Source organism: Eucalyptus grandis, chromosome 4, assembly GCF_016545825.1.
Source record: "Eucalyptus grandis isolate ANBG69807.140 chromosome 4, ASM1654582v1, whole genome shotgun sequence".
NCBI lineage: Eukaryota > Viridiplantae > Streptophyta > Magnoliopsida > Myrtales > Myrtaceae > Eucalyptus > Eucalyptus grandis.
The window spans coordinates 11,609,554-11,629,031 of record NC_052615.1 but is presented as its reverse complement, the minus strand read 5'-3'; the positions used below and the strand labels follow the sequence as shown (position 1 = coordinate 11,629,031).

The 19,478-nt window shown below is 40.3% G+C and overlaps 2 protein-coding genes across 2 annotated transcripts; one reads left to right on the top strand and one right to left on the bottom strand.

The window, feature by feature from the left end:
* Nucleotides 1-5,111, bottom strand: LOC104440972. Its single transcript, XM_010053949.3, has 5 exons — nucleotides 4,630-5,111; nucleotides 3,162-3,359; nucleotides 2,533-3,024; nucleotides 2,152-2,262; nucleotides 1-628 (listed from the first exon to the last, which is right to left on the bottom strand). The coding sequence occupies exons 1-5, from the start codon at nucleotides 5,041-5,043 to the stop codon at nucleotides 437-439; spliced, it is 1,407 nt and encodes a 468-aa protein (XP_010052251.2). The 5' UTR covers nucleotides 5,044-5,111; the 3' UTR covers nucleotides 1-436.
* Nucleotides 5,112-6,795: 1,684 nt separating this feature from the next.
* LOC104440971 (transcription elongation factor 1 homolog) lies at nucleotides 6,796-9,555 on the top strand. Its single transcript, XM_010053948.3, has 5 exons — nucleotides 6,796-6,969; nucleotides 7,958-8,084; nucleotides 8,440-8,510; nucleotides 9,095-9,116; nucleotides 9,208-9,555. The coding sequence occupies exons 2-5, from the start codon at nucleotides 7,972-7,974 to the stop codon at nucleotides 9,266-9,268; spliced, it is 267 nt and encodes an 88-aa protein (XP_010052250.1). The 5' UTR covers nucleotides 6,796-6,969; nucleotides 7,958-7,971; the 3' UTR covers nucleotides 9,269-9,555.
* Nucleotides 9,556-19,478: the final 9,923 nt, after the last annotated feature.

Sequence of the window (19,478 nt, the reverse complement as noted above, 5' to 3'; positions counted from 1 at the left end):
TAAGAAACAATTGCAAAGTGCTATTAGAACTTTATTTACTTTCCAGCCTGCTTCATTTGTGAACCAAAAAACTCCATACTCTCACACAGGAGAGCAGGCAAAACACTTGGACTATCAGTAGTCACAAAATCAAGATAGCCAAGCTGCAGAAATACACTGTTTCTGTACTTCTAAACAAATTTTAGAAGAGAGTGAAAAAACACAAACCCGAGAACCCTGCATAAAACTTTAGGCCAAAAACAATTCTCATGGTTTGATCCTATCTTCACGGCCTAATTACTAAAATGGCAGCTTCAGATACTGATGATGCATCTCTCTGCTAGATGATTTTAGTGACTTCATGGGATACTAACCGATGTCTCCTTGGCATGGGACCAAGACGGGCACCGATCCCATAAGTACTCATGGTGGATGGAATCCTGTTGCCATCTTCAGGCTATACTTTTGCTTGATCAGACGGCTCATCATGCAAACTGTCGATTTCAGATGGAGGAGTTTCATGTCCATCCAGGTATCTCTTGTCCTTGGCAAACTGAGGCAAAAACCAATGACCAGAAGCTTTGAGAGCAACGGCAAAAATCACACCAACAGAGGCAAGAGATAGCATCTTTAATAAGGATGAGCTCCACTGCACAAATGAATAAAACTACCATCGTTAAATAAAAGTTACATCAGCTGAGTATAAATTAGTAAAGCAAACACATGATGTTCTACTACTGTTAATGAAGTGCATGTTACAGCATACGATAAATGAAGATCTCACACTCATACACGGGACAGTGCACAGAAAAGTTCTAAAATTTCATGTTGAACTCTCTATATTCTAATATTTGACCCAAAAAAAAGAAAAACTACATCTATTCTAATCCAAAGGATTTATCATGTCAAATCATTGTCCAGAAACTGTTTCTCAGCAGACTAAATTGAACAATGTTTAGCCACCAGTTTCCCCTAATAATCTGAATGGCTTGACAATTCAAAAATTCCGATTTTACAAATACCATCTTATCTCGTGGCAAACCCCAGATTTAGAAAGAGGGTTGAGAAATATGCGCACATTAATGCACAGGTTTTTGTGTGATTCAGGTGCATGAGGGGGTTCTTTGCCACTCGCATTTTTAACAGATCCATGAGATCACTAAAATATTTTACATCCTAGGTTTGCTCACCTAAAGAGTTTCCTAGTAAGAAGGCAAAAGATAAAAAATGGACGCTTGAATATAATTAAGGCCAAAAACATGTAAATTTTCCTATCCTTCACAACAGACCATAGTAATGTTCATATCATTTTTAATAAGTTGCTACAAACTGCAAGGAAGCTAATTTCATTCACAATCACTATAGGCCACTTTCATGGTCAATCAGTGCCAGTATCTTGTCATTAATTTTGGCATGAAGAATGCATACGTTGAATCGATTAGTAGGGTAATCCAATCGAATTTGGTTGTCAACGCATCTTGGACAATTGAAAATTGCTTATTAAATACGTAAAAATACTTGTGCATGTATGGTATCAGAGAAATTGACAAAATAAAGACTATGGAACATAAATGAAATAACACGGCATGCAATCTCAATGGGAGAGTAAACTTTTCTATGTAAGGGAGAGAATAAAAAAACTCATTATCTAGTCAAAGAAGAGAAATGAAGGATCATTCATTTCATGCTTAAAAAGATAATGGAAAACCACATGAGCAGTGAACAAAACAAAGCAAATATCAAAGGTGCAAGGTGGGCAAAAGTCAATAAATCACTTTGTTAATCAACAAAAACCACACCTAAAGGTGATAATGTCCACATTAGTCATCCTAGCTTAGACTAAAAATTTCTGACAAGTTTTGATGGCATCCGAGATCCAATCTCATAAAAAAAATTCTCTCATTAAGACCAATGATAACGACCAAGATTCTGCAACTTAACAATGGTATCTCATGGACATGGGCAAAAGCCGTGTTCCCTTGTCCAATAAGGAGTACATAGACTACTTAAATAGTTTGCTGTCTCCACTCCATTCGTATAACCAATCTGGAAGCACTCTATTGGATACAGAATTCATATAAAGTAACAATCATGAAGCATGGTTATATAAAGTCATCAATGATTTACTCTAGTTCTAGTAGTAAAGAAAACCTAGAATATGCTTCAGCTAACCTTTTCATTGGACAAGATGGTAGGATTCACGACCATGTCACATGAAAGCTCTTTCGTGGGCAGTGTATAAACGTCTTCATAGAACAAATCTAGTATGTCAGCCAATCCAGCCTGCAAATTCCATCAAGAGTCAACATGCATGATGCGCATCATTTACTGCTGAAATTTAGATGCAACAACCTAACGCTTAAATAATTTCAAAGTATGATACTGAATAAGGGCAATTAGTTTGAAAAGGAAATCAACATTTAGTTTCCAAATAATCACTTTTAGACTTCAAAGATCAAACTAATATTCATACTGGAGTGCTGACAAAAGGCATCTGCTAAAAATAATCAAAACACAGTTGAGGCATAAGCCTAAAAACAAGAAGAAAGGTACCATCTGGGACTGGGTCAAAAGAACCTCTTGCATACTCTCGTCGAGTTGTCTCCAGCCATCTAATTTCAGATCCTGCAGCTTTTGAGTATCAACTTGAAGCCGGTAGGCAGGTACATATTCACTTAACCAAGCACAGAAGTCAGGACCACCAATCTTCTCCAGTTTAGACTGCATGGCCCGTGTCCACCCAAAGAACTTTGATCCTGGTTTACGAAGCCGAATCTTTCCCTTGCTCGCGCTAAATTGTTCCAACAAAATTGTGGCATTTTCAACCATCTCATTTTCAAATAACTTCCACAAAATAACTGAAGAATCCTTTGAAGAAAACCTTCTGGGTTTCCTAAACCATCGCGAGACAGCACTAAAAATTTCACCATGTGCATTATCAAGTACAAGTTGTTCAGTACTTTGAAGAGCAGATGTACAAACAACTTCAGCAAGCATAGAAATGACTTGTTCATCCGATGAGCTGAGGGCAAAGGACACAGGGACCTAATGCATAAGAGAACTGAAGCCATCAGTATCATGTTGCACCTGCAGGACAGACATGCTAGCATAAAGTCATATCAGACTGATATAAATGGTAAATTTATAAACGCTAAAAGGCTATCAATAGAAAGAAGTTTCACCTCTCTGTGGCTTTCAAGATCTTCCATATTTCGCTCAGCTCCAGGATGAAACAATACTAGTTGAAAATTCCAAAGCTGCTGCACAACTACTTGTCTAAATGTCATGGCAAGTATGTTGCTTGATGTTGGGCTGCCCAGCATGTCTTTGGTAATTTTAAGTTTGCGTGCCTTCTCTTTAACTTTCCTGGCCGGCAGAAACTAAAGAAAAGATGGTATGAATAAGTACATTTGAGTAAGATGGTAGTTCATTATAGTTCATTATATGATTATCGAAATACTATTTCAGATAAACCTATTTTTGAGATTTGAAGCAGTTAAGTAAAAGCCGTAAAACCAAAATTATCAAATCAATCCATCAGAAGGTGACAGTTGTTATAACCTGAGGGCCTGTTGAAGAGCACCGTATTACAAGCAAGTGCTTACAGAAAAATTTCAAATACTGGGAGGAAAAAGAGATGTATATCACATTTGCAAATTAATTTTTCAAAAACATTCATGATTGTGGTATCAGTATAGCTGTCCTTACACCTGTAATATCTCAAGCCATTTTTTCGCAACTGGTAGTTGGACAGCTAGAAAAAATGCATTGCCTACACTGAAGCATAATAGAGCATTATTTTAGAAGTAATACTTTCTTTCATTCAGGTGAAATAGTCCAACCTGACTGGGGACATACATCATCTTTGTATCTAAATCACAGAGGGACATAACATGCAGAAAATAACTTGATGCACAATTGAAGTTTACTGTCACAAAAGACAGTCTGCAACTTATGTTCCAAAAAGGTGCTGCAATAGGATGAAGGAAAGTGGAAATACTTCTCAAACAACATCATTCACTAGTCAAGAATCTGTGAATCGGCTAGAAAAGATATTGATTGATCAGGTTCATGGAATGTCAAATTCCATGGAAACTTTCGGTCTCCGTAGCCAGTACTTTGGATTTAACGATACCCACAATAGCAAAACACAAATCAGGAATGACAACCAAAATGCAAACCAACCACAGTGAAACATGTTTAAGGAATTCAAAACTTATGCTTCCTAATTTCCTAGCGCATGTATCCATCACGTGTCATTCTCAAACCATGAGTTCCTCAACTGATATTACCACCTATCAGAAGAACATCAATTTCAGGAAATAATGCTGATTCATGTTGCCTCATTGCAGATGGCCGTAACTCCTATTGGCTCAGTTCATTATTAATCTTACTCGAAAAACCTAATTAACATCATCAGAAAATGATTTCTACCACGATACATTCACGCCATTCCGCATCATTCATCAAAACAATCAAATTCAAAACGCCTCTAAACACGTCCCTATCTAGTCAATCGCAATCATGTCTAGTCAAATCCACATTTCCTTCGCTATTTCCGCCCATATCATGCCTCAAACAGCAAGAAAAAGCCAGAGATTACAACAAGAAAAAATAAGAAGACTCGCGGCTTCAGCAATCAAAGCTCACCAATCGCGTCGAGACGGTGCTCCGGCCATCAGCGCCTCCAGGATACACGGTCTCGACCACCATCGCGCGCGCGCCGGACTCGACGTGCTCCCGGGCGGCCTCGCCGCCGTCGGCCGCGGCCGCGGTCAGGGCCTGCCCGAAGTCGACGGCTCCGACGAGGCCGAGCCGAGCGGCGTCGTTCTCGTACGTCCTGACGCAGGGCAGCAGCCTCTCGTCGGAGTCGGCGATGGACTCCAGGAACTCCTGCTCCGACGACGGGAGGGCTCGCGGGTGGCCGCCGCGGCAGGAGGCGGCGGCGGCGGAGGGCGGCAGGAGGAGGCGGTCGAGGCGGGCGGTGGAGCGACGCCGGTGACGGTGGCGGTGGTGAAGACTGAAGAGAGAGGATGAGTGCGAGAGAGAGTGAAGGAGCGACATTTCCTCGGTGGTGAAGAAGGAAAAGGAGACGGAGAAGAAGAAGAGCGGAGGCCAAGGGGCGGGGGTCGTTTTGCAAACGCGGAAGTACGAAAATTAGGGGTGTACACGGTCCGGGTGGACGAAACCGATCGCTAAGAATCGATTCCAAAAAATTTTAAAACCAAGAACTACCCACCACTGGTTGTATGGATTCACTCGGAAATCGGACCATCGATCCAATCGGTTCTTGGTGGATCCATAGAACAGTTCAACCTTTGCACCTTCCCCTTTTTGCCCTTCCCATATTTACTTATTTTAGTTCTCCCGACTATGGTAACTTTATTTTTCATAAGTAATAGCGCTGCGGCAGAGCGGTCGCAACCCTCGTGCTGCTTCCGTCCCAACCACCGCCATCATTTTCGCCATCGCTTCCGCCGTCTTCCAGAGTTGACTTTCTTGGCCATTTATATAGCAAAATGCTATGAGCCAAACGCAATTGTGAAGCCCAGATTTGTTTCCGAGCTTGAGGAGCGAAAATGGAGTGGATGCTTTACAAAGCAGCAGCTGAAGGAGATGTGGCTTCTCTGCTCGATGAGACATTACATGTAGTAGCAATGCTTCGACATGAAAAATTCATTGATGAGATTCCAAATTAGAAACTTGAGCTTGCTGGAGAGTTGGATTCTCGGAAACTTTCACCCCTACAGCTCGCAACAACAAAAGGTTAATTGTCGAACGTAAATGTGAATATGTGCTACACCCGTGACAAATATGGAAGGAACCCTCTTTACACTGTAACACCGGTCTGGTCCGGGTGGATAGGTGGGCGGATTCGCCATGGGCTGGGTGGATTGGTATTGGTACCCACCTGTTTCTATAAATTGGAACTGGGAATCGAACTAGTTTTATTAATAATCATTGGTTCCGGGCAGTTTCGATTTGGTTTCGGGCGGTCTGCGCAGGTCTCGATTTTTTTGCATACCTCTAATGAAAATGGACTGATTTGTAAAACATTGATTTCTAGATTGACCTGCGAGAATTTCTTTTTCGGCCCACACGATGTCCATGAAATTTCAGATTGCCCCATTTGTTAAAACTTTTCTCTCAAATAACCTTGGGACGTAAAAGCATTCTTTATTTCATGATCGAAATCTTAGTCTACTAAACGACTATGATCTTTTTGCTTTTCGATCCTACCGAGAAAATCTATGGAGTCACGATACTCACAAGGGACCATAATTTTTGTGATGATGTAAATAATATATATTATGTATGCATGTATGTATGTATATATGTATGACTATGTAAGAAAGGATGCAAGTTGAGGGAGCATTCAAAAGTAAACATGTTACTCACGGTGTTTTAAGATTATTTGACCTTAATCACTAATAAAAATTTCAAGAGGTCATTTTAAAGGTATTATTTTAAAACATATGAAAGTATCCTCCCAATTTCTTAAAGTATCTTAGGTACTCAAGTTTAATGTGCAATGCGGCCGTCAAACTTTTAATTTATATAACATAATTCCTGAATTTTGACGTGCAATATTATTCATAAATTTTAAATTATCAACAAACATTTAACATAATCTTTAAATATATAAAAATATTTAAAAATTCACGAGTCACATTAAGTATTTAATTAAAGTTGAAGAATCACATTATATAAACTAAAAATTAAGAGATAATATTGTATATTAGATTAAAGTTAGGGATTGTATTGATATTACGTATTTGATTAGAGTTGGCAATGGACGGCACAAAATGACAAAAAGTTTGAGAGTAGAAACGACGTTTTATCTGCAGTTGAAACTTCCCACCCTCCTTCGGCCTCTTCTTTCTTCTCCTCTCTAGTCTTCTCCAAATTCCACCACTTCTTCATCCGCTTCCTCCGTCCCTCCTCGACAGAGCTCGCCATCTCTAGGGTTTCCATCGACGCGCGATCTCGGTACTCTTCCCCTTCGCTCTCTGCTCTGCTTTCGACCGCTCTGCGGATACCGATCGGCCGTAGTCAGCCGCGCGTGGGGGGGTTATTGCTTTACCGAGTGCGGCGGCGGTTCCTGAGGGAAATACCCGAAATTGAGGTTCGGTTTTTGCGGGCGGCCGCGATCGAGTTCCGGGGTTTGTCCCGGTTGATCCGATTGAGTTCTTGGGGGACTCTCTGGGTGATGTCGGAACCGACTTCGACGTCATCGGTTGCCCTTGCCCTGTGCTTGAAGGGGCGTGGATTAGATCGGCTTAGACGTTAGAGGGCATGGTGCGATAGGAGAAATCTCGTATGTGGGCGGTGTGGATTGGGGAAGTATGATCGAGTTAGGTGCTTGGTTGCCGACTGAATAGGAGAGATGCTTGGGTTTGATAGAAGCTGAAAGAGGGGAACTGGGTAGTCGCTAGATCGTTTAAAGTTTCTAAATTTGTGGAGTTCTTGAGGGCTGAGTTTCAGCTGGCTTCGAGGCTTCTGTGTGGAATTTGTGGGTATTAATTTGTGAGTCAGATATTTGTCAAGTTGTTTATGGCTAGATTTGCAGCTTTTCCTTCTGTAGCACGCTGTGATCTTTGTGAAGATCAGTAGGAGTCCTTTCTAGCGTGTGTTTTCCGTACGATATGGATATCCCGCGATTTTTATTGGAAACCTGGGATACCGAGTGTTATCATGCTGGAATCTCTGCTTGGATAGAAAATTGTCATTATAGAATCCAGCTTCCTGAGGAAAGTAGTTCTTGTTCCGAGAGCACACTCGATGTCTTTTTAACGCATGGCACGTTTAGTCCTTCTGGGAGGGATTGTATGGCCTTTTTCCTGGTCTAGAACTAAAGCTTATGGGGTTGTTCCTTAGTCTTTTTGGTTAAGGTCTTGAGTTTTGCATTTTGTGGAATTTTGTATGCTACTATATTTTGCTCTTAGCTACTGACTCTTTTGGTAAAATATGTATGCAGAAGGAACTTAAGCCATGGGAAAGAGGAAGTCAAGGGCGAAGCCACCTCCTAAGAAGCGAATGGACAAGCTAGATACAGTCTTCAGCTGTCCATTCTGCAACCATGGCACAAGTGTTGAATGTCGAATGCAAGTATCTCTTGAATTCGTCTTCTCCCTTTTTACCTTATTTCTGGACAGTTTCTGTTGGAGCCTGGCATGTCTGGAAATTGTAATATCATGTGCTTGCCAAGAAACTCTAGTTGCTTTAACTCGAGGTTTAGAAATATTTTGTCGCCAGAGTTGCAATGTCACTGATAATTCTGCTCTTTGGAAGCGTTGAATTGAAATTAGAAGGGAATTAACATGGCAACATAGAGGGGAGGGAAAATGGATGATTGAGAGGGAATGCCATTGTAGCCAGAAAATTTAAGTTCAAAGTATTGCCCTCCTGATGTTGTTGATTTAGAGATATTGCACTCTCATCTTCAGTTTTTGATTTCAGTGATATGAAGAACCTCATTGGTGAAGCCATCTGCGGAATCTGCCAGGAAAGCTTTAGCACTAGCATCACAGGTATACTTCCCCCCATACTTTCTGCTGATTGCAACTTGTAGTATATGTTTATGATGATACTGGTAAAAACTACTTATGTTTTCATAATGACTCAATGAAGTTCTGGCGACATCTATGTGCTTTTTGATAGGATGATTTGTGGGCAATACAAATACTTTCTGCAAGCAAGACGTCTAGAATGCCCTATTTAACGTATATCTTGATCAAAAGAGATCAAGAGCCATCAGTATCGTTTTAGCTGTATAGATTTGGTTTGTCATAAGGAAGCAGAGAAGACCATAATCTGCTGACACTGGAATTCTGGTTTAGACTATCATCTTTGCCAAAAGTCATGACTGGAGCTAAATAATGTTTGTTTGGTACTCTTCCTCTATTTTTGTGCAATGTGAAAGCAGCGAGTGCAATTCGTTTGATAAGAGCTCTCTGCACTTGACTGCCTCAATGTTTCGGGTGATTTAGATGCTGAGAATGTGTAGTTCCTTAAACTATATGTGGTTGAATCTGTTTCTTTCGTTTTTGCTCCTCTCCAGAAAAGATTGTTTTGTGTATTCGTCCTGACCCACTTTTCTTTGTAATTTCTGCAGCTTTAACTGAGGCGATAGACATGTAAGTTAATTGTGGCCATAGCTTCCTCTTCATTTCTGCTTATACCTCTCTTTCTCCCTCTCACTCTCAAAAGAATTTAAAATTTTTGCAGATACAGCGAATGGATTGATGAATGCGAACGGGTTAACACCCTTGAAGAGGAAGCCGCTTAGGACGGAACAAGATGCATGCAGAAGCTACTCTGTTGAATAGATAAGCTTGGTGCATGAGTTTCTAAAGCATGTAATTACCAATCACGTGTGGTTTCCGGGGGCTGTAAGCGCTTGAGTGTGAGCGTCGGCACAGGGGTGACCTAAAGAATAATTTGTAAGGTGAGGCGACGGAATCACCTAGTGTGCATGTTGGCTTGTTGTACTTTATGAAAATCATATGGTAATACACTATTATGCTGTTATTACTATAATGCTGTTGCCACGAATGTGATGCTCCTTCAGTTGTATATGCCATGGTTGGCATCTTGCGTGGTTGGTGCTTTCTCCTGTACTTTCTACTAGAAAGCATGATGTTTATTCGGCTGCTGATTATGTTCTGAGCTGCTGCTAGTGCTGTGCTGCATCGCTAGTTTAGGCAGAATTGAGCTTATAACATTCTTCGGCTGGTGTCATCGGGCACAGCACAAACAAGAATGAGCTAGGTTTTCTCGTGCCTCCAGCGAAGTTGGGTTGAGTAGATCCTGAATGGCCGGTGCCGGCGGCGGATTGCAACGGTATCGGCTAAACAGGGTTTAGTGTCCCAAATGGCCAAGGATAGCATAGACAAACAGGGTTTGGGATTCCGAGGTTTATGCAAATATTTGAACTTGAAATCAAATGGACCACCAAATCATAAAAAGTCAAACATCTTACAGTGGTGCTTCAACTTACGCATTGTGATCTTCACACATTGCGATTGTCACGATGCAAGAGACATGACATCCTTGTTCAATATTGCGTTTATTTAAATTGGCTTTTCATCCTTGGAAAATTCTATTTCTTATTAGAATTGAATTTTAAAAGATGAGTAGTTTGAAAGTACCTTTAAATATATTCTTAAGTGACGTTATACACGATAATTAATTTCTTCAATATATGTTTCGGTGTTATGATTTTTATTAAAACCAAATTGTTCATCTATATTCAAGTAATATATTTTGTGTAATTCGGCAAATCCAATGTGTATCGATCAGAGATAAAAATTGCAGGCGTCAGATAGAGTAAAAATGAATTTCTCTGTATCATCCTTTTTTTGTTTTCCGCACGTGGGATACGCACGTGTCGTGCAGCCGGTGCTACGTGTCCTTCGCCTCCTCAAACAGACAGACGCCGTGTCGCGCAGTGCAGGCTCGTCTGAACCCGCATCCACCGATCACAGGTACCGTCGCCGTCGATTACATCAAGTCTACAGCGATCAACGGCCGTGATCAACGTCGAGCGATTCTCGCCCGAGCCACGCTTTCATGCGCAGCTTTCGACGCTCATTTCGGCCTCAAATCCGCACGCTCGAAATCGCCATGACCGATCGCCAGGACCCCGCCGCCGCCCCCCCGCCCTCCTCCGCCGCCCGCGGCGGAGCTCCCGAGCGGCGGTCCCCACTCCCAGGAGTTCTCCGGCCACCGGTTCAAGTACCCGAACCCCCCGACGCGGCGAACCCCGACCCGGTCGCGATGCGGGAGCAGTGGCGGTACGCGATCCGGCAGTACAGCCGGTGGTACTCCCACGCCTGGGGCACGGCGATCCTCGCCGGGGCCGCGTTCTTTGCCCTGGGCTGGCTCATCAAGGGCGGTAACCCGCTGCCGTCGCTCGGGGACGATTCTCGCGCGCCGCCGACGCGTCCGGGCGGCGCCGATTCGCCGAAGAAGGACGTGCCGGAGAAAGCGAGCGGGTAGACGGAGTGGCGTTGCGGTTGGCGTTGTAGGTACCATGGTCCTTTCCTTGCTTTCCTTTTCCGTGGTGAATGGTGAGACTTTGTTGGTAGTGTTGATGCTGTAGTGATGACTGGTGCTATAATTATCGGTTTCGCAGTGGCTTAACTTGTAGAAGATGGATGGTATTATGAGTGCGATTATACTAAAGACTGGTAATTCGGGTTTGCTTTCCTCAGTTGTTACAGCTCTATGATCTTGTGAAGAGCGATAGGTTAATGGGGGAGATTATGGCTTTGTTTATGAGCATTTGCATTTGGTGAATTGATGTCGATGTTGTGTCACGAATGAGGGTAATTAGAGAATTGAATGCTAATTGTACGCCCCCACGAAATGGTGCTGACGAGGTGCTGTGCTTAGATGGTTGGAAGATTTGATTCGAGCTGGGTGCTCTACAATGATGTGGTAGCTTCAAAATTGATCTTGAACAAGCTCAAGCTGCCATTTTCTTTAGAAGTAGGCTTGCCGACTAAGTTGGGGGGAGGTTCTCTGCTTTTACCACACGAGCAGATCTGTTGGAACATTGAATCTGAAATGGGGGGAACAATCTTCAGATATCGAAAGCTCCCATTGACAATATTGAGGTTTCTTGCTGTATTCGAGGAAACATTCCTGGGACTAGAGGTACAAAGTTAGGAGGGAGTGAGATCTTAATACTATTGTCAGTTGATTGGTCATATAGTTCTTGATTATTGATGCAGCATCGCTCACCAGAGTTACTGAAATGTGGAAACTTCCTGGTGATGTTGAATATTCTTTGGTCCATAGACTTTTCTTGTCTTTGGTCATGGTCATGCCCGTAGAGTGATGGGCCGTCCTTTTTGTATTTTGTCAGACTTTGCTTATTGGATTCATATTAACTATGAAAAAGAAAAAAGTTGATGGTCTCTACATAGACAAGATTTTGCCATGGTCTGACCAAGATTGGCATCTCGCTGAGTCTATCTTATTCAGATGCCACCTTGCACCCATAAACTTGGTTTCTTCCAAGTGGACCAAAACAAAAATAAAGGACTTTCTTTGAAGATAGTATGAATGGACCTTTTATCTTGTACAAAGATTCTTTTTTCTTCCTTCTTTTTTTGTTTTCTTTTCCGGAATTGTCTTGCCTGCATATCAATGATTGTAGGACCTGTTTCTTCTTTAACATCATTTATGTTAGAGAGGTTGCTGTATGCGTATCATGCAATCCAGAACATGTTGTGGATTTTATTGGAAAGGTAATCAAACTGCTGTTTATTTGGTAATGGCCTTAGCTTTGGTTCTTTAATTTTATATGGCTCTTATGATCATTCTCTTCCTTCAGATAAGGTTTTTCTTTCTTTGATATTTCCTCATTATTATTCTCTCTGATTGCAAGTTTCATGGTCTTTTTCTCAGCCATTACTATTGTATGCTGTGAAGATCCTGCTGAGCTTTTCTGGCTAGTTGTAGACTATTACCTCGTGCCTAGATATTACTAGTCTCACAAAAAAGAAGAAGGGAATGTGTTATAGAACGGACTATGGAGAGTAATTCCAGTTTTATACTTTCTTTCTAGCTTTCCATTGTGACCTGTGACATCTGCACCAGACCTACTAATCTGACATCAGGCATATACTTCTCTTTCTTTCCTGGAATCAGGCTTTATATTTCGTTCCTCTTGTCGTTCTAATGTTTAGCTGGAAAGCTGTTCTCAGTGTGATGCTGTTCTTTTACAAGGTTAGAATAGTATCTTGTGCAGTCCGTTCTTTGCATAGGCCTCAAGTCCTCGCCTTGGTGCTCATTAATCCCTGACATGTTTCTCCCAGTTTGCCATCCAGTCTGTTACATTTTTCTCCTCCTGGTCCAATATTGATCAAGATACATGGTTATAATTTAATGAGGAGGAGAAATATGAGACCCCTCACAATGTATGAACCTGGTCTGTGTGGCGGCATTGTGTTATTACATGTTTTTGTTATGGAACTTATGATTGGTTGCTGACCATTCTTCTGTTGCAGATATTTCCAGTCTTAGGCGATAAGATTTTGCACCCAGAAGAGATGTCTCAACTCTTTTTCGTTGCACGAGACTGGATTGCGGTAGCAGGATCTCTGTTCCATGGATCTGAATGAAACAGAAGACTGTATATGGTAATTTAATGCGCAGTGTTTCTTTGCAAGTTTTCTCTCGTGAAATGAATGTCCATTTCGATCAACATCACTCTAATGTAAATCCAGAGCCCCCTCAAGTCCCTAATAAAAGGTCCAATGTAAATGAGTGGCACTTTCCTCCGGTGAGTATAAACCATGACCAGTTTTGTTTTTGTTTGAATACTGTTCATTCCGGTTCAGTTCGTTGTTCGTTTATTCCCAGAGATTTGAAAAGCAGAATTACAGCCCGTCCCTTCTTTTTTGATTTGTAATGCTGTCCCTTATTTGCTACTAAAAGAATGTGGGTGTCATCGAGGAGGTCCGTTCGGATCCATCAACTGGGGATGGCAAATTAGCCCCTAAGTAGAACCTCAAACTTTGTCCCATTCTCGAGATTGCCTGCTAAATGCACCTGAAAATCTGTTCCAATCGACAACGGAACTTGAAACGTGCCTAATAGATATGTTAATATAGAAACAGACCATATAATTATCTAAAATAACCCAGTTTATACTAGAACTAGGGAGAGTAAGGATATTGTGGATGAGGTCTTAAATTTCGAATAAGCCCAGAACAACCCCATAAGGCATTTCTTTGTTCCAAAGTTTTTCTCGAGACCATTAATTTGATTGTGGCTGTATCGTGTTGGGGCTGGTCTGGTACTCAGATTGGATGTCATTCTTAAATATCTCGCAAAATCTTCTTATCTGCTCATATGTTGCATGCATATTTTTACGGATGTCCTGTGTTTTTCTACATACGAGGTCTCTGATTTAGTGGGTATAAACGTGGACATCATCCACGATGTTGGGTGATGCCCGCACACGCATCCAATCAATCAGAATGTTCTGTCGGAGCCAAACACGACCTTCATGGATATATATTTGTAAATGCGGTAGACTATGCAATTGGCCGACCAACAGAGTGATGAAGTAGCTCTTTACCTTTCTTCCGTTTTAAGCGAAGGAAGAAGGAATATACATAGCAGAGTCGATACATTCACGGATGAGAGGCACCTAATGCATTGGCTTTTAAGTATAGAAATCTACATGCACCCGGAAAAGGCGATTGAAAGAAAACGAGATCCGGAGAGCCTGCAAAGCGAGACCAATCCTAATGCGGAGGAAGTACATGGCAATGCCTCTACAAACATGTGGTTTTCTTAACCAGCCAGAACTACCATGGTGCCGACCTCTCACGTGCGATCTTTTTTGTATTCCTTGTCTCAAGCTAAGATTTAGACCTCTGCGGGCGGACCACATTTGATGTGGCCACGACATTCGAGTAGCGCCGACCAATTTGAACCAAGGTTCGCTCGATCGGCTATAGCCTCACTCAATAAGCACAATTTGCATCATTCGCATTACGCTAAGGTCACTGTAAGATGGGGATGTTGGATGCGTACGAAGAACGAAGGACCAGCGAAAAAGGAATCCTGACGACCTCCGGTCGCACGATTTTCAGTGCCCAAAGAAGAGGAGATGGAGCGAGGACAGGTCCACGTATGCCGACGCATGGGCGAGAGCGAGCGAGCGGATTGAGCGCAATTAATGGTCGCATGTTGGTGTCGTGGGAGAGTGCGTATTTACTGCTTGCACGTTTGCAACAAGAGCTCCAGTTCGTTCAGCGCATTTCCAGCTTCGACACACATACCCATCTCATTCGGCATTTTTAGACATTTACCCCCCACCTCTCTCCCCTCCTCATTCAATGCAATCATGTGCCCCCCTCCAAAATAATTTATTGTGCAAACAAGGACAGATATCTATTGAAGAGGGGATTAGTCGAGGCGACGTGGTTATTTTCGAGTTTTCGTGCCTCGAAAAGCGTCGAGCCTGTAATGCGATTCGAACTCGGGGGTTAACTTGATGGATCGAAGTGTCGTTGGGTTTACAAGTTAGGCATTCTAACGCTGAAATTCAAGGATGACATCGAACTTAGGCCAAAAACGTGGTTTCAAAAGTAATTTTGTGCGGTGAGAAGCGGGGAGAATCCAACAACATAGTATGCCCTGCTCGGGTAATTAACACTAGTGTTCAGCTGTACGAGACAAATTGACAATTCATTTGAAGATTTGGGTGATCATATCCCGTCTTTTTGATATATAAATTCATGGGCCATTCCTTTTTAAGTGCCTATGATTTCATCCGCATTATTCTTTGTTCATCTATTTCATGTGCATGATAAATATTAGAGACGTGAAAAAAGAACTGCTGCTTCGAAAAAAAAATTCCGGGTCTTTTCGAGTTGGATTTCTTTTCATTAGTAAGAAAACAATGGTTCGGTTTAACTTTAAGTTATAAATCCTGAAACACATTACTGATCTAATTTCGAAATCAAAACAATTAGATTAAATAATGTTTATTAAACACTGAACGTATTCATAAACACAAAAAAGGAAACCCTAAACAGCTCCATCACCATCCTTTCCTCCACATGCCCTCCCTCCCTCAGCACCTCTGCCTCCTTTGTCTCTCTCTTTCTCTTTCTGACTCCCTGTTCGCTCGCCCATTCGATTAGGTTTTTTTTTTTTTTTGGGTGAATTAGGGTTTTGAGAATTTCGGAAAGTTAAAATAAGAAATTGCTCTATTCAGGGGACATCCGAAGCTTCATTAATTAAGTATATATTGCTTAACCTCTTGCAATATCGACAAAGTACATCAAATTTGGCTGGCGCAAAAATGTCATGGAGCAAGATAAGAACTTTGCAATTCTCAATTTAGGGTGGTGAGTGAGGAAAAATGTTTATATTGAAATACAACGAACATGCTATGTAGTTTTTGTGCATCCATGGGGAAAAGGTATCTTGTCGGCTCTCTTGACGTCCAAACCTATATAAGTGGTTACCATTTTTCATCTAATAACTTAAGTATTTTATATATGATTTTTTTTTTTACAATATACTTGAATTAAGTTGCGAGAATAGAATTATGTAACTTTTGTCTCGACACCAATGATATCTTTCATCCAAACCTATATAAGTGGCTACCATTTTTCATCTAATAACTTAAGTATTTTATATATGACTTTTTTTTTACAATATACTCGAATTAGTCACAAGAATAGAAGTATGTAATTTTCGTCTTGACACCAATGATGTCTTTCTCAATTTGAAAAGAGAGGAAAAGATAATTCGACAAATGAGCAAACCAGCTAGGAGACAATTCACATTCTTTGAACCTGAGATAGTGAGTAGGACTAATTATTCATAAAACTGTCATGTAAGTTTGGTAAATATTAGGAATGAGCGGTTTTAAGATTAGGCTAGGTTAATTTTGGAATTTAAAACCTACCCACACATGATTGCTTCTCATATTTTAAAACTGGAAACCAATCATGTACACTCTAAAGGCAAACCTGTTGGTCTAGTTTGGTTCTAAGTCGGTCCATGGAATTGTCCGATTTTTTTTTTTCTCTTTTATTTCAACAAAGGACAAACTTATTATTTCAATTTATATATCCATCAACACGCAATATTTTGATATTTAACAACAAACGGCTAGAAGTAAAATACCAATAAAAGCCAAACAAAAATCTCAAGCAACAAGGATTTTTCCAACTCATTCCTTAGTCAAGCAAAATGAAAGCAAAAACAATAATAGAAATCTCCACTTTCCAAAAGTAACAATCCATAAAAGATGAACACTTAAAATGAAATAAACATAAAAAAGTTTGAAACACGTAAGATGAAACATGAATTGTAGAACTTAATTTCCCATTTATCTATAAAAGATTGCTCCAACTTTAAATTACTTGAAAGTTAAACAAACAACAAACGTAGTTTAAGTGGATTAGATCCAAGGTTAGTTTGCTGGTTTGGTTAAGCACCCTGAACTTGGAACCAGATCGCACATTACTAGTGCCCAATTTTTGGGACTGAGGATTGGATTGTTTCTTGTGGGAATTGAATTGCATTGTTTGGTCTGGTTTGGTTCAAGGTCTATCCTAAACTGGTGCTCACTCTTAATAAATATGGTTATAACTTAGTATCTCTTATTAAGGTTCAAATTTTTAATATAATGTACATAAAGAGGATGATAAAAATCATTTAATCTTTTGGCAAGCATATCTGTAATAAATTCAAATTTTTTTAAAACAACTGGTTCGGCAGTTTAGTGTTTTGACTACTAAATTATCCCGCATTGCTTGCTTATGGAGTTTCAATGGGCTTTATACTCATGTAGTGTTCCTCCACATGTTAGTTTAGGCTTTTGGCTTTGATTTTCTAAGATGCCTGCAGAGCCAATTTCCCGTGTGAGGCTCCCCAAACACTCCACATGTGTTATTAGTTTGAGCTTTTGCGATGACCTCCATGAAAACGAAGTGGTTTGCCTATATCTGTAAGGTTAGTTGAGTCGAAAGATTCGGATATCCTATGTAATATAGAAAAATACAAAGAAAATGTTTTGCTCTGGGTCTTCTTTTTGTGTCGTAAGGAATACCGTAAGCTAGATATCATTAGTTCATCATATGTATTTGGGAAAAGTATCCAAAAAGTCTTAAACTATTGCATAATTACTAATTTAGTCTTAAATTTTTTAATTGTATTGACTCATCATATTAAAACCGATTTAGTCCATTCAATCAATTTAGATTAGAAATTGTTGACATGGACGTTGATTGTCCTAAGTGGTAAGGTCGATACTAACGTAGACATTTTAAAATAATATTTTGATTTTTTTTAATTTATTTTCTTTTAATTTTTTTTCTTTTTCCTTTCTTTTTGTTTCCTTCATTTTGGCCGGCAAGGGTTGAAAATGGAGCTGAAATGTTATAATTCAAATATCGTGGCCTTATATGATATATTTCAAACTTGAGAATATCATGATATGTTATTATTCTAGTAAAAGAATGAGTCCCAATAAACTTTTCATTGATGAAAGAATTACTTTGACTTTGCGAAATAACATATGTGACTTTCAACTAATGAAAATTGAGCCGAAGAATTAAATTAAACTTGCTCAAAGTTATGAACTCTGTCCAGCTTATCTTAGAATTACCTACATGGATGAAGAAGATCAAGACTCGTGACTAGGGTACGCCATTGCCACAAAAAGGTATTTGATCAATTCAAAATGTGGAGCTCGAAACCTACTTAAAAGAAAGAAAGAAGGAGAGCTTTAACGGACACATTCTTTGAGATAAAATTCGGAAATTCGACCAATGGGAAAGCATCATTTAGAACAAAGGGTTAATTAAGTACCCAAAACTTAATTAACCTCGAGTCAATCCAACCCAAGCAGAAAAGAGGCCCTCTCTTGCTATGCTCGAAATAACCAATTTCCCTTTTTTTCTTTGCAATTAATTTCCCACCGCTTTATCAATCAAAACAACAAAAACCCTAAAAAGCTCTCTCTCTCTCTCTCTCTCGTTGACTTTCAAACACTAAGACTAACTCATATTCATCACCACCACCCCCGTATTTATTTCTGCAACAACCGCTTCCATTAGAATAATCTCACTTCTTCTTCTCCTTCTCACTCACCCATAAATACTCCCTGCAAGCAAACCCAAGCGACACCATGTAAAGGGAGAGAGAGAATAGAAAAGCTAGTAATAATTGCAACAAACAATGGAAAGAAAGAGACAAACTGATCAGATCAAGACTCAAGAGTTGCACACGTTCTCTCTCCTCTTTGTTCAATCCACATAGCTTTTGCATTAACATCTCTCTCTCTCTCTCTCTCTCTCTCACGGCCTGAAAAATTCCCAATAAAAATCCCAACATGCGTTGCTTTCCATGTTCACTCTGCTTCTCTTCCTGAGGGGAATGAATTGGGAAAAGTTGTTGTACTTTGAGTATGCACACAAGTAATGATAATAATTTCAGTCCTATTGCGGAAATATATACGTAAGGCAAAGCAAAGGTATGGGTGTTATCGTACTCATCCCAAACTTTTCATTTAATTCCATTTCCCTTCTTGTTTATGTTTCCACAGATGATTCTTGTTGTTGGTCTTGCCTATTTTAATCAACTTGATAAATTTTGACTTCTCATTATGGGGTTTTTATTTTTATTTTTATTTTTGATATGTATAATCAGTTAGGGTTTCTTTCTTTCCTTCTCTTTCTTTTTGAAAAACAAAATTCTTGGGGGGATGGGTTAAGGACTGCGTACTTAATTGAAAAAAAATGGACTGAATTTGCAGAGGGTAGGTGAAAGTGAAGAGGCTATAAGAAGAGAGGAGGCGCTTTTAGCTATTGAAGTTGCAGTGAACCTAAAAAAAAGAGAGCGACAAAAGAGTTCTTTGCAGTCTCGTTCTCTCTCTCTCTCTTTGGCTGACTGTTCAGAGAGATCATCTTCTTCATATTCCTATTGCTGCTTGTTATCTTTGCAAGAGATTATCG